The sequence below is a fragment of the Musca vetustissima genome, unplaced genomic scaffold (assembly GCF_032173495.1).
Source record: "Musca vetustissima isolate MV318-11 ecotype Yass unplaced genomic scaffold, APGP_CSIRO_Mvet_v1 utg39278, whole genome shotgun sequence".
NCBI lineage: Eukaryota > Metazoa > Arthropoda > Insecta > Diptera > Muscidae > Musca > Musca vetustissima.
This window is the reverse complement of record NW_026873334.1, coordinates 13,830-29,253: the sequence shown is the minus strand read 5'-3', so window position 1 is coordinate 29,253 and position 15,424 is coordinate 13,830. Positions and strand designations below refer to the sequence as shown.

Here is a 15,424-nt window from a genome sequence, read left to right as displayed (position 1 = left end):
AGTTATTGGCCTTCTTTTTCTTGTCATCGACTTCTTTTTGTCTTTTTGTTGTTCTTGTTCTAATCATCTTATCCTTGTGTGACCGTTCATGTGTTTCTTTAAATGATCACTACGCATAAAACGTTTTTCACATTCATTGCAGGCATAGGGCTTTTCACCGGTGTGAACGCGTATATGACGCTTAAGTTCATCGGGTCGTTTAAATTTTCTGGGGCATTGTTGACAGGCGTGTCGTCTCTCATTATCATTCAGTGTTGAATACTCCCGCCTTTTGACGGGTTTATCTTTAGGAAAGGATGGGCGTGATTGTGCGGGAATTTTGATGGGTTTGAATGTAGTTGTAGTTTTCGTTCGTGACATTGGCGGCATGGGTGGCAAATTGGCTTCTGGCATAATTGCATTGTCGTCGGGTTCATCATCGTTATATATCATCTCTTCTTTGACTTTTATATCCTGATATGGTGCGACGAGCACATCAAATGTAGGTGTTATGTGCACAGGATGCGGCTGCGGATGAGGAGGGGGTGGTAGGTAGTTATCCATAGATCTCGGATGATGCAGCATATCAGTACTTTTACATTTTTCAGGCAAATTTGTTTGTACATTTGCTGGCATACAATATTCGTGTGTTTGATTCTCAAAATTCCCTTCAAATTCCATTTTTTCTTCTTTAACCACCACCATATCAATGCGTGGTGTTATGCAAATATTCTCAGGACTTTTATTTAACATTGATCGAATATGTATATCGGGATCTAACTCTTCGGTCTTAATAGCAACCATTTGCCTATCGATTTGAGGCGTTATGCAAATGGTTTCGGGACTTTTATTTAACATTGATCGAATATGTATTTCGGGATCTAATTGTTCGGTCTTAACAGCAACTTGTCTATTTACCTGAATATCACGAGCATTTGCATCAGGGTTATTATACAAAACACCATTATTGAAGGGTGGCGGTGGTGGTGGTGGTTGTAGTGATTTCCTATCTGCTTGTGGCGGGGGCCTAGTAAGTTGTTTTCTTAGCAATTGGGGCGGTGAATATGATTCAACTTTAGGCATTTTAGGTGGTGATGCTGTCGTTGGTTGCATAGTGGATCCCGAACCATCACCTGCCATCATGCCCAATATTTGTTTGGTATGTGTTGCCAAATGTTTTGTCAGGTGATCACTTCGTGCGAACTTCTTGTGACATGTAGCACATTCGAATGGTTTCTCTCCAGTATGCGTTCGTATATGACGATTTAGTTCATCGGAACGTGTAAATCCTTTGCCACATTCTTTGCACACAAAAGGCTTCAGACCGGTGTGCCAGGTTAAATGTGAACGCAGATGTGAACTTTTACCATAACTTTTGGTACAATTCTCATAGGGACATTCGTAGCGTTTTTTGGGATTCGCAGGATTTGGTGATGGCATTAGTTTTGCAGTGGGCGTCAATCGTATCATCGGAGACATGCCACCAGTTGGCCTGACATAAGGCGACCACATCGACTTCATATCGTCATTCATGTTGGTCTTTTCGTAGAAATCATTTATGTCAATGGGTGGCTCATTTTTTATTTGTATATCTCTGTGAAAAGTCTTGGCGGCATCATAAGCTGTGGGACCGCTACACCTATTTGCGTTTGAATTGTTGTTACTACGGTCTCCGTAATTACCACCACTCCCATATTCAAAGTTGTTTTCATCATCATCATTCAACACACCCTGTTCTACTTTAATCGAGACGCTGGGTATTGTTGGAGTGGGTGTGGGCGTGTCACTTAAGGCAGCCATTTCAATATCAACTGCAAGAAGAAAAGCAAAGGCAATAAATTAAATTTCTATATTTACACGAAAACACAGCAAAAGCAACGCCACCTCAACCCATATCGCTGGACACTTACTTCATTTATACTACGGGGCTTGGATTAATGACTATTCGAAAAAAATATATATTTTTACGCCTTCGTTTTTATATTTTTAAGTGGGCGTTCCTCCTAGCTCTGTGAACAGCAACCAAGCAAGCAAAGCAGTAAACACCACAGTGGCAGCACACAAAAACAAAACTATTCTTTTTTTTTTGGTAATTTTCCTTGGAAGTTTCGTTTAGAATCCACACAAAAAAATATTTAACTTTCAATTGTTTTCCTTTTAATTCCAAAAATATTTTGTTATTATGGGGTTTTCCTCTTTTTATTTGTTATTATTATAATGCTACTGATTAAATTTGTTTTCTTCATACCTATGGAAAAGCGTTTGCAAAAATATATGACGATTCCAGCGTCACGCACGAAAACACCATACTACGCTATACAATCCTACTTTTGTGCCAAAAAGTACTAAAAGTTGCAACTGTTCTCATTAAATTAAATCAGATTTCTCTACTTTTCATTTTATTGGAGTTAACCGATATCATGGTACAATTATTCAAGGTAGGCCATAGCAACCAATAAATTCCAATTTTTTCATACTGTGGCTTGTAATACCAAAGCCATTTACAAAATATGTGACTGTGTGTGTAATGTTTTGAAAAATATAACAAAATATATTCGAAAATCTATTTGTTTGGAGATGAATTTTACAACATTCCCCAACTCGATTTTGATGAGAAAACCTGACATTCCATTTTTCGCGTTATGGTAAAAAGTTGAAAATATGTCAAATGAACAAAACGACTTGTTGCATTTGTTTTCATTTTTTAAATTATTGTCGATAAGGTAGAGGTGTATTTACTCCTTTTTGACAAAACATACCTTGTATAATCATTTACCTTGTATTTTCATTTAAGAAATGATTTGAAATGATCTCATTTGAAATGATCTAAAATCCACATCAGTAATAGCGCATTTACATCTATTAGCCTCGTTAAGAAATTTGCGATTTCCACTCCATTTGAAACTTAAATTCCACTTATTTGTAAGGACACATTTGCACCAAATGTTTTTTTTATGATAAATCATTATTTAAATCTTATTTCAGTTATAATTTTCTTTGTATATATCAAATAAAAGAATAAAAGTCCGCTAACATTTTCGGCGTACATAACTAGCAGCCTTTGTTACCATGGGTAATCATATGGCAGTGAATATCGTGACTGGCAATCATTTTACAGTGAAAAACATTAACTCTAGTTCACTTGCTCATTTCAAAGAATCAGTCAATTGAACGGCCCCATTCACGAGCTACACAACACTAACAACAAATGAAGTAAACAGCTGACAACCTAATCATTATCATCGTATCATAAGTCATAGAAGTCGCCACAGACAACAAAACCGAGGATGACGGATTTCCAGTGGCCTTGGGAGTATACCTTTCCGCCCTTTTTCACGTAAGTAATTATCTACTTCCTTTTATAGTTTTCATATTATTATCTATATACTGTCCTTCAGATTACAGCCACACGAAGAAACACGACAACAGCAGCTAAATGTTTGGTCCGATTTATTTCTCAAATATCTGAAACATTTGAATAAATTCACAGTCAACATTAACGAAGGATCATTTCCATTGTATTACAATGAATCTCTTAATCGACGTCTATCACCATCGATGATTTTACAAATTCTCGAGAAATTGCAACGGACCGGACATGCCCAACCGTTGGACAAGAAACGTCAGGAATGGCAAGTGTATTGGCATACGCTTGAAGAATATGGTAATATGATTTACGAATGGATTCAGGAGACGGGGCAAACACGGAGTGTATGCACACTGTACGAAATAGCCAATGGCGAATCGACGGAGGGTAAAGATTTTCATGGAATTGACGAAAGTGTATTGGTAAATGTTTTACGATTGTTGGAAGACAAGGGCAGATGTGAACTAATCGAAATGGATGGCAGTTATGGTGTGAAGTTTTTTTAATCTACGTTCCATGTAAGGGTTGATGCATTTTTGCCATAGGAGCCAGGGAGAAAGTATGTTTAATGATCCTCTATGTTAACACACACACATGTCCATTGCCTTGTTAATATTTGCTAGAGAAAAAAAACTAATAAATATAGTTAAACTTGTAAGTTTTTACTAAACAAGAAAAACATTATTGTAAATTGTCATCTAAATTTTTGTTGATCAGTACGAAGTTAGTTAATAATAGTATTGGGCTGTTTTTCTTTTTATGGAGTTCGATATATTTACGAGATGTATGAAGTAATTGATCATATTGTTACGTTCTTGGATTTTAGTTAATCCCGTGTAGACGTTGTTTTATTTCCCGATACAATTCGTACCAAATAAAACGCGGGTTCTTTCTGATTACGATTATTACAATGAGTTTATTGACACACTCTACTTTGCACTTTACTTTACACGACGGTTTCAATTCGCGATCTGATTCACAACTGACTCACTGCCTTTCCATTCCCTCTATTTATATGAGCCCTGCCTGTCGCTACAGAAGTTTCTAGACGATCTGGTAACACCTAGATCACGAACAATCTACCAATGCAACAAACACATTGAGTAACAATAACAACAAACTTACTGAGTGAACAATAACAACAACAAACTTGAGTAAACAAACTTACAATAACAACAACACATATACAGGCGAGGGAATAACAAAGAAAGAGGAATAACAACAACACATATACAGGCGAGGGAATAACAAAGAAAGAGGAATGACGTTTAACAAGAATTGTACGACAATAACAAAATAGAAAATGAAAGAGGAAATGGAAGGATGTAGAAAAATCTATACAGTGGTTGTTGTTGTGAAGTTATTCAAATAAACTGCGTAGTAGAAATTTACGTTACAATTCAAATTCTTAAATTAACGGAATTCATCTAAATTAACTTAAATCTAAAGTTATATTCGTAACATTGCCCCCCGCTTAAGCCTGTTCGTCCCGAATAGGCACAGTTCCCGTTCCGTAGGGGGTCAGCCGCTCCAAATGTACAACTTTCATCTTCGACCTGGGACTGTCGCTCCTCTGGATGCGATAAACGACGTCATTTATTTTCGTGACAATCTTGTAGGGTCCTTCCCAGTGCGTTTGCAATTTGGGGCATAGTCCTTTCTTTCGTTGTGGGTTGAACAATAGTACCAGTTGCCCTTCTTGAAACCCATCGGTATTTGCCGCTCGATCGTACCTTGCCTTCATGCGGTTGCTAACCATTTTTATTCGATGTCGGACTGCATCGTGGACTTTACTAAAAGAGTTTTGGCTGTCTTCATCTTGGTTCACATCGTCGTTTGGGGTAGCACCGAATATCAAATCGCCAGGTAGCTTTAATTCATTTCCGAACAGAACTTTGGCTGGGGTCCGGGATGTGGAATCATGAATGGCCGATCTATAAGCCAATAAAAACTTTGGAATATGCTCATCCCAGTCTCGTTGGCCACTGTCCACCACTTTCCGTAGATGTTCTTCAAGGGTGCGATTGAATCTTTCCACCATGCCATCTGATTGTGGATGTAGGGGCGTCGTTCTGGTTTTCTTAATTCCGTAGGAGTCACACATTTCCTTGAAGATCGCTGATTCAAAATTCCTACCTTGATCGGAATGAACCTCAGATGGAACACCATAGCGACAAATCCAATTTTTGCTGAACACATCCACAATTGTCCTGGCTTCTTGATTTGGGATAGCATAAACCTCCGGCCATTTACTGAAGTAATCCATGACCACTAAGACATACCGGTTCCCAGAGTCGCTTGTGGGGAACGGTCCAGCTACATCCATTGCGATTCTTTCAAAAGGGGCTCCTGAATTATACTGCTGCATGTAGCCTCGACTCTTCCGTGTTGGACCTTTAGCTTTTATGCACCTTTCACAATTGGCGATCCAGTCGGCAATGGATTTTTGACAGCCGACCCAGTAGAATCTCTGCTTTACCTTTTCAGCGGTCTTTGCTATGCCAAGATGTCCTCCACTTGGCCCATCGTGAAACTCCGACAAGACATCTCTTATTTTGGAGTCTGGGACGACGATCAAGTTCCGGTGAGATTTACCGTCCTCACTTTCCCATTTGCGATATAGGCAACCATCTTTTATAAGTAGACTGTCCCACTGGGCCCAATAGGATTTTAAAAGAGGGCTTTCGGAGGTAATTTCTTTCCGACTAGGTCGCTTGCCCGTTTCTATGGCCGAAATTATTTTGCCCAGAATGGGATCTCTTCGTTGTTCCGTCGACCAATCTTCACCCGACTCAAACTGCAATCGTCGGACATCAACGATATTCTCTTTGCACTCGGCCTTTGAGCAGTGCCTGTATTCTACCTTGCATGGCCGACGAGACAGGGCATCAGCATTACCGTGTTTTCCGCCTTCTCTGTGCTCGATTCTGTTTAACGGTGACTCATTGGTGGACTGTTGAGCCATTCTTCTACCATCTTTCGTTGGAGGTGGTGACGATGACCTGGATCGTTTGCGCTTAGCTCTGCATTCGCGCGCAATATGACCTGCTTTATCGCAGTTGTAGCATCTAACCCTGGGCTTAGTCATCCCTACTAACTTTGTTTCTTCTATTACCCGCCTCATGGCGTCCTTGATCAAGTTAACGAGATATTTGTGTTCGCAACATTCGGTCTCCAGTTGGCTAATCTTGTGGGTCTGGGGCTTAACAATCATTCTTGCCGTCTCTTGGGCAAGGGCAAACGACACAGTTTCGGCAAACGACGCTTTTGGTGACGCATATGTTGCACATTTAATCTCAGGGTCACGTATGCCATTCACAAAGGTTTCGATTTTCATACGGTCCAGCAATGGGTGATTCTCTCCTGGATACGCCATTAGCACCAAACGTTCCACCTCAGCTGCAAAGTCTTGTAACGTCTCGTTTGCCCTCTGCACTCTTCCCCTTAGTTCCATAAGGTAGATGTTTTGTTTATGTTCGCCACCGTACTTACGTTCCAGTGCAGCAATAACATCTTCATAGTTGTTCCTAGAAGCGACAGGAATACTCTGTATAACATCAGCAGCACTGCCCTTCAATGCCAGAAGTAGTGCAACCGCTTTGTCGCTGTCGTTCCACGAATTTCTAGAAGCCACTGTCTCGAACTGTAACTTGAAAACATTGAATGACGTAGAGCCGTCGAATACAGGAGGTTTGATTTTTAGTGTGTTATCAGGAACTCGCACCGGACCACCTTTAATTTCCAGTTCCGACATTTTCTTCTCCAGATTCGTAAACCTGTGGTCGTGGGCCAGAAATTTCTCATCCACAGACAGAATCTTCTCGTCAACCGACTGCACTTTCTTATCCAACTCTTTAATTTGGACCTCCACGGTTTCCACTCTCCTTCCAATAACTTCTGTAATGTTCTCGAGTTTCTCGTTCATTATTCTCGAATTTTCATCTAACTTTCTCTAACTTTCTGGAATTCTCTTCGAACATACGTCTCGTGTTTTCTTCTAACTTTCTGGAATTCTCTTCGAACATTCGTCTCGTGTTTCTGGAATTCTCTTCGAACATTTTAGCCAGCATTTCTCTGAAATCGTCACCCCTGGCAGCTACTGACGAGACTTCCCCACCGTTGGATTCGCCCATTTCCGATAAATCCACTTCATCCTTACTGTCAAACTCATATGTATCGATGTTCATACCACGGCGCTCGAACTCATCCAACAGACGTTTTTGTAGTTCAGCCTTGTTGCCAGTAGAGGACAATTCCAATTTATTCAGCTCCTTCTTCAAGTCTTCCACTCGTAGATCCTTAAACTTCATCGTAGTATTATCGTAATCTCACTTCCGACACCAATTGTTACGTTCTTGGATTTTACTTAATCCCGTGTAGACGTTGTTTTATTTCCCGATACAATTCGTACCAAATAAAACGCGGGTTCTTTCTGATTACGATTATTACAATGATTTTATTCACACAACTTTACTTTGCACTTTACTTTACACGACGGTTTCAATTCGCGATCTGATTCACAACTGACTCACTGCCTTTCCATTCCCTCTATTTATATGAGCCCTGCCTGTCGCTACAGAAGTTTCTAGACGATCTGGTAACACCTAGATCACGAACAATCTACCAATGCAACAAACACATTGAGTAACAATAACAACAAACTTACTGAGTGAACAATAACAACAACAAACTTGAGTAAACAAACTTACAATAACAACAACACATATACAGGCGAGGGAATAACAAAGAAAGAGGAATAACAACAACACATATACAGGCGAGGGAATAACAAAGAAAGAGGAATGACGTTTAACAAGAATTGTACGACAATAACAAAATAGAAAATGAAAGAGGAAATGGAAGGATGTAGAAAAATCTATACAGTGGTTGTTGTTGTGAAGTTATTCAAATAAACTGCGTAGTAGAAATTTACGTTACAATTCAAATTCTTAAATTAACGGAATTCATCTAAATTAACTTAAATCTAAAGTTATATTCGTAACAATATTGTCTATACAAATGTGTTGGAAAACGATATGGTTCCCTTCGCTGAAGTAAATAAATATACCAAACATACACCAAAACATGTCAAGGATTGGTTGCGGGAGTCAAAAATCAGAATTCTACACTATAGAAAAATCTTTGGAGTATCAAAGATATCAAAATCGAAAGAGTTTCACAAACGAACAGACATAACCTCTTCGCAAAGGTTCAGGATGCAAGGAATAGTATATCCAAGGATCAAATTGAGCATTTTATTGATTCCATGCCTAGTAGGTGTGCTGCCGTAATGAAAAATAATGTTTATGCTGGCGATTACTAGCAAAAATTACATATTTATATGAAAAAAAAAATCAAAAAGTTGCTTTAGTTTTGACCAAGCATATTTCAAAAAAATTCCAGTCCTACAAATTCGATATAAAATATTATTGAAATTCCTGAAACTGAAAAAAATCCACTAAGCGGAGTGCGGATAAATGAAATTATTTTCAGTTAACCGAACTCCGCTTAAGTGAAAACATCGGATAACTGATTTTTTTCCATTTCAGTAAAGCGGAGTCGACTATATAACTGATTTTTTTTTTTTAAATGGCAGGTCATTTTCAGTTGCTTTAGTTTTGGCCACCAGTGTATGTCAAATAAACCCTTATAAAGTACATAAACCCGGTAAAAATTTATAATGTGCACGCCGCTTAACATAGAAAAGGAGCAAAATGGAAGTAGAGGGGAGAAAATACCGAAATATCTACAACTTTTGGAATTAGAGATGCTTATAGTACGTTTACATTGTACCGGATGTATTAAATCCAATATATCTATGTCAAATAAATAAAAAATATATAAAATAAATCTTAATCATGGTGCAATATTACAAGGTAGTTTACCTTTTGTCAACAAAGAAAAATACAACTCCACTTTGAGGCTTGTTATGTCGGAATCATGGCACAATGAATAGGTAGTCCATTTAGCGCAGCTGATGTCTTGATTAACTGTCAAAGTGGGTAATTTCTACTTGGATTCGATGTGCAGTGTTGCCAACCATTTGAAATATTATATGGAAAAATTTGACAGATAATCGAGACAAAAACAAAGTTTGTTGTTGTGATACATCACCTTATTATTGCATCATGGTCCGAATAAATAAATACAAATGCAACAAGTCGTTGTGTTCATTTAGTTGTTGTTGTAGCAGCCCTATTGCTTTTACACAATGGGCTGAAGTGACCCGAGTCGTTTCGGATCGTAGACTTCTCTGTCGTGGAAACGGTTCAATTGGTATATTTTTTACATTGTACCAAGTTGCGAAAAAAATGGCACCCAAGGTTTGCACTACAAAATCGAATAGGATTGCAAAATGTTGTGTACGGCCGTATTACTCAAATACGTCGAATCCACATTTTGAAGCGAATAATACAACCCGCAAAACAAAATTGGAAATTTTTTAAATTAATCCAAATATTTTATGTCCACATTCGAAATTTCATATTTTCTGAATGTTTTGTTTTTATTTCCAGCAAAAGAAAAAGACAAAAAATACGTTCTGTCAAAGTTGGAATTGTTCAACTTGAAATTTTGTACGCTCGATGTATTTTGGTAACATTCATATAAAGGTTGCCATAATCAATTCCTCACATGAGACTACCTTCCATAATAGTACGTTTACATTTAACTGGATTTCGTTAACCCAGTGGATTTCAATTGTCAATTTCTCTGGATATATGTCAAATAAATCCTCATTTCAGGTTAATCCGGTAAAAAGTTCTAAGGTATATGCCGTGCAGGTTAACCTACTTTATGAGCAAGGCCTATAAATAAGGCCGTCCAGGGAGTCCAGCTGGTTATCAACTGCCTCTTAAGTTTGCTGTCAAAATCCATTATTGTGAACTGATTTCCATTATGAAAACGTACTCAAATGACATTCGACTAAAGAAAAAGAAAACAGCTGACTTTCGCTAGCTGGGTGTCCTTATTAATAGATTTTGTTTATGAGGATTTATTTGACATATATGCGACGAAATCGGGTTAAATGTAAACGTACTATTACACATGTATTCACACAAATTGTATTGTACCTTGCACGATATTATAATGATTATGATATAATTTTAATTTGAATTCTACTTTTTCTACTTATTTCAACAATCAAGATAGATTTTTTAAGAAAGACCGAAAATCGATTACCAAAAAAAATATTAGAGAGATTATATATGTAAAAAATTCAAAAAAAAAAAAAAAAAATGAAGTTATATAAACCATTTTTTTACACAACTGAAATCCGAATATATTGAAAAATATATATATATATATATATATACAAATCCACCAATAGATTTTCATTTATAATTTGTTTTAATTTTTTTAGTTCCAAATTACAAAATTTTCAAAGCTCATTGCACCAACAGCTTTTTTGAGATATATACAGTGAGCAACAAAAGTCAAAAGTCATACAAGTCAAAAAATATTCAGTAATTCCTCAAAAAATTATTCACAAAATTTCAAATATATATTTTATGTATTCAATCCTATACTACAAAAAATTAAAGTAATATTAGTAGTATTTCATTGAGTTTGGCCTTACTGGAAATTGTATGATTTCGAATTCGTTTATCTAGATGTTCATAGGCGCTCAATTGGATTTAAATCGGGGTTTGTGGAAGTGTATTCAGCATGTGTGGTGTATTGTATACGATCCAATTCTTAACGTCAATAGCAGTGTGTTTTGGATCATTGTTGGAAGAAATAATTATCACGAATGTTGAGTTTTTCAGCACTTTGATTCAAATTTTGTTTCAAAATATTCATGTGAACTGTTTTATTCATTATTTCCTCAATGAATACGATGGTACAATTATAAAAGGTACGTCTTGAGTTAGATTAGGCGAGTTTACTTGCGGCAATTCTTGTCGTTCTCTTTTGAACTTGCTCCATGCGTCTATAAAAGGCAATTCGGTTTCCAAAATATTTTTTTATTTGTTGTTTTTTCACATTTAAATATATATAAAATGTCAACAAATACGAAATACACAAAACGAATTGCCAGAAAATTGTTGGTACGATCAATTTTTTTCCATTTCTATACTCCTTGCCCCTCTCTCCTACAAACAAAGACTTGCCGCAAGTAAACTCGCCTAATCTAAATTGGGACTAACAGCACATCCCAGCTAATTTGATTCTAACGAAATACTAGTGTCAATATGAATATGACAAATTATGTTTTTAAAAATCACCCAACAGGAAAATTGGGAACGCATACAACTCAAAATTGTTCTTTATTAAATGTCCTCCCATATTGAATTTACTCAGCCTGCCTGCTGGGAAATTTTCAGGAAGCAAATCTTTCTAGGTATATGGAATAACTCGCAATTCCCACCATTTTCATATGTGTTACACATATAAGTGACAATGGCTCAGTTATAGGAAATATGTGGAATCAATAGAAATTTTATAGATTTTCATTCATGTTTTTCAATTTCATTTTGAGGATTCGAAAATATAAAATTTCAAAATAAATATAATTTGTCTGTTTACATTTTTCTGTCAAATAACGTTGACACTAGTATAACTTACAAGAACAAATTTCCATGTGGTTGTTGTATCGTTTGTTGTACAACAACACTTGCTGTTACCTATTATTATACCATCTTAAATTCGTTCGAATCTATGAACTATTTATAAGGTAACACAGGATTCAAATAAACACCTTGCCTTGCTTTGCTGAGAACATTTTGTAATTGAATGTAAAAGAAATTTTGGTCAGTAATTTACCGACCAAAAAACACTGCAAAATAGCGAAGTTATAAGCACATGACATATTCTGTAATTGTTTTGCCGTTAACTTGTTGCAGAATTCCAATGCAGATAACACAAAAACCGGATTTTCAAAAATGCCACCAGAAACAAAAGACGTTTTCCATAAATACAACCCTGACCGGCATTTGAAGTGACATTTCGCACCGGCTGTTGATCTAATATAAGTAAGCTTTACGTTACGTCTTGAGCATCAAACGTTTATCACAAAAATTTAATGATTTATTGGTTTCCAATAAAAAAAAAATAAATAAGAAAACACAATTATTATTAGTTGTTATATTTCATTAAATTATTTTTATATAAAATCACTATTTTTATATATTTTGATTAAAAACATAACGTATAACCTCCAAAATGATATTGTCATACGTCTCGCTTACGTTTAGCTGGTGCAAATGAAAAAATGCATATATTTAACGAAACCCGCCCAGAATAGTGCCGACAACGAATTGTCAGTCAGAGTGAAAGAATTTTTGTGCATTTTTTTGAAGCGATCAAAAAAGAATTAAAAAGGGTGAATAAAATTAGTAATCTTTTGCAAATAGATTAATGAGAAATGTTCAATTGGTGTGTGTAAAAAAATAAAAAACTTTTTCAATAGAAATTAAGTGAAATATCTAAAGAAACATAATTTATGGCTGGTGTTGTGTTGTGTGTGCATAAGAAAGAAAGACCGTCCATCCAAAAGAGTTTAGTCATCAAAATTTTGTGAGCAGAGAAATAAAGGCAACAAAGATATAGTTTTCTTTTTAGAGAATTTGTTTGTCAAATAGAAGAAATGATTAACAAAATATTGTTTGGAATTGTGCTGAGATTATTTAAACAAATTGTGTGTAATAAATTTGCTAGTTAAAACAAATATTGGCTCTTGGTGAAATAAAGAAGAAGAGTGCGGATTAAAAAGAACGGCTGGTTTTGTACCAAGCACACACATTCGCACACAAACGCATTTGTTTGCACGCTCCATACAAGACCGACATTTAACGAAGGTTTTTGTGTGCCGCGACATAAACACACGCACACACACAAGCACATGTACGTTGTGTGAGTGCTAAGAAAAAGAAAAACATTAAAAAAATACATTTTTTGCATTGATAGTTGTTGTTGTTTGTGCTGCCGCCGCCGCTGAGTGTTGGTTGGCCTTGCTCAATTTTGAACAAAAATACTCTTACTTGAAACGTTTGTGCTCAATCAGTCTTAAAAGTGCAGAGTGACAAGACGGTCGCTCAATTGGATTTACGGATTGTGGATAATTTATTTATTTTATTGTGTGACTCGTTAATTTATTTTTCTGGAAAAAAGAAAAAAAAGAAGCAAAAACAAAATACATTTTTTATGTTATTATTTTTCATTTGTGTAAAAAGGCAAGCTTTAAAAAAATTAAATAAAAATATATGAAATTAAAAAAATATAAATGAGTGAAATTGTGAAAAATTAAATTCCAATAAGAAAAAAAGCCCAATTAAACAAAGTTTTACCATTCAAAGTATGGTATTAACATTTTTTGTTCTTGGAAATATAAAGTAAAACAAATAAAAAATTTGCCGACAACTGACAGCTGCAAAAAATCAGCAAAAGCCAGCAACATATCACCATCACCGACGACGTTGTGAAGAAATGTCAGATGGTTTTTCATTTAAAAAAAAGAGAGGGCCCTGTTCTCTTCTAGTTCTGCACACGATTCTCTTTTGATTTCCTTTAAGGTCCGGTTTTTCGGGACAATATTCATTGTAGTCTGACATTTCTGTGGGACAAATAGTAATATTTTATGAATAAAAAATTAAAAAAATCTGTGGCGACACACCTTAAAAAATATTTTATTTTTTTTTTATTTTCTGGTTCTTCTTTTATTTTAGAGTTTAGATTAGACAACGAATTTTTTTATATAAAATAGTATTTTTTTAACTTACAATCAATTAAAAATCAATTTCAAATCGAAAACCAAAATTAAGTGTTTTTTAATTGTGTTGTGTGAACGTCATTGTGTCTTAAATAAAAAAACAAAAAAGAATAGTAAAAAAATCAACAAAAAATAGAAACCCAAAAAATTTAAAATTTCTGGTGTTAAATTTGCCAAAACGAAATATTGAGCAAATTCTGAAATCATCAACAACCGACATTTAACGAAGTAAACGACAACCAACAAAAGACCAACTACCAACTCTAATCACCATGGCTGAAGAAGTTGATCGCAACGATCCCGAATTGAAATATCTTTCGGTGGAACGTAATCAATTCAATGATCCGGCCACACAGGCTGAATGGACACAAAAACGTTTGGTGTGGGTGCCTCATGAAAATCAGGTCAGTACTCAAATTTTAACACTAAAAAAAGTTATTTATTTTTTATACCTACAAATTTTAACAAGATTTTGTTCTTGCTGTTGTTAAGCTCTTGTGTTCGTTCTTTAAAACACAACCACCACCCCCCTCCACTTGCCCTTTCCTCCCATATTCTTCTATTTCTCATTTTTATGCCATATTTCTTATTGAGAATTTCAAAAAGAACAACATTTACCATGATTTTTTATGCTATCTTGTTTCGTTTCGTTTTTTACCTGGTTGGTGGCTGGCTCTGTCACTGTGATGAGGTGGCTGCCTGCCTGCCTACCTTTGCTGTGCTTTGCTTTTTTTGCTTAGAGGAGTAGTAGTAGTGTTGTATTATTATTGTCTGTTATGTTTAAAAAATTAACTTTTTTACCGACAACCGGTTATCCCTGACTCTCTGAGTGGCCGCCCGCCCCAACACGAACGAACGCACTCGTAACAAACTCTACGAATGTTGAGAGCAGCGTACAAGAGAGATAAAGACAGAGCGGTGGAGTATGTTGATTTCTTTGATTGGATCCCTTACTTTCTTTGAAACGTCTTTTTGTTTGTTTGTGTGGTGTTGTGGATACCCAACAGATGTTGTTGTTGAGAGTCATTGTCGTTGTTTCTTTTGGGTATGTGTGACTCACAGCTAGCAACTACCACAGCCACACGAAACCATGTTATCTCATGATGGGCAACAGTACGGATTTGTTTTTTTTTCGTCTTTCTTTCTGCCTTTCTTACTCTTGACAAAAAAATCTTCTCCGAATTAAAAAAACCTTGTTATTTGGTTAACAGTAGTGTTTACCCGAAAAAAAGAAATGACTAATCAATGATATTTCAGGAATTAATAATAAGTATTTTCAACTTTCCACACCCTTTTTTTGTTGGTGGGGAGAGAGAGATACATTGATGAGGGTTCAAAGATAAAAGGTAGAAATATCATCGATGTAT

General features: G+C 36.0%; 2 protein-coding genes and 1 long non-coding RNA gene across 3 annotated transcripts; 2 read left to right on the top strand and 1 right to left on the bottom strand.

The window, feature by feature from the left end:
- Positions 1-55: 55 nt before the first annotated feature.
- Positions 56-2,751, bottom strand: LOC133324531 (homeotic protein spalt-major-like). The gene is made up of 2 exons (XM_061533374.1): positions 2,739-2,751; positions 56-1,790 (listed from the first exon to the last, which is right to left on the bottom strand). Exons 1-2 carry the CDS (start codon positions 2,749-2,751, stop codon positions 64-66), a joined length of 1,740 nt encoding a protein of 579 aa, XP_061389358.1. The 3' UTR covers positions 56-63.
- A 511-nt stretch (positions 2,752-3,262) lies between these two features.
- Positions 3,263-3,852, top strand: LOC133324497 (vacuolar protein-sorting-associated protein 25). Its single transcript, XM_061533334.1, has 2 exons — positions 3,263-3,316; positions 3,378-3,852. Exons 1-2 carry the CDS (start codon positions 3,267-3,269, stop codon positions 3,850-3,852), a joined length of 525 nt encoding a protein of 174 aa, XP_061389318.1. The 5' UTR covers positions 3,263-3,266.
- An 8,730-nt stretch (positions 3,853-12,582) lies between these two features.
- On the top strand, positions 12,583-14,168 carry LOC133324509 (uncharacterized). Its single transcript, XR_009754123.1, has 2 exons — positions 12,583-12,671; positions 14,014-14,168. It is a non-coding gene; the product is annotated as an uncharacterized LOC133324509 (long non-coding RNA).
- Positions 14,169-15,424: the final 1,256 nt, after the last annotated feature.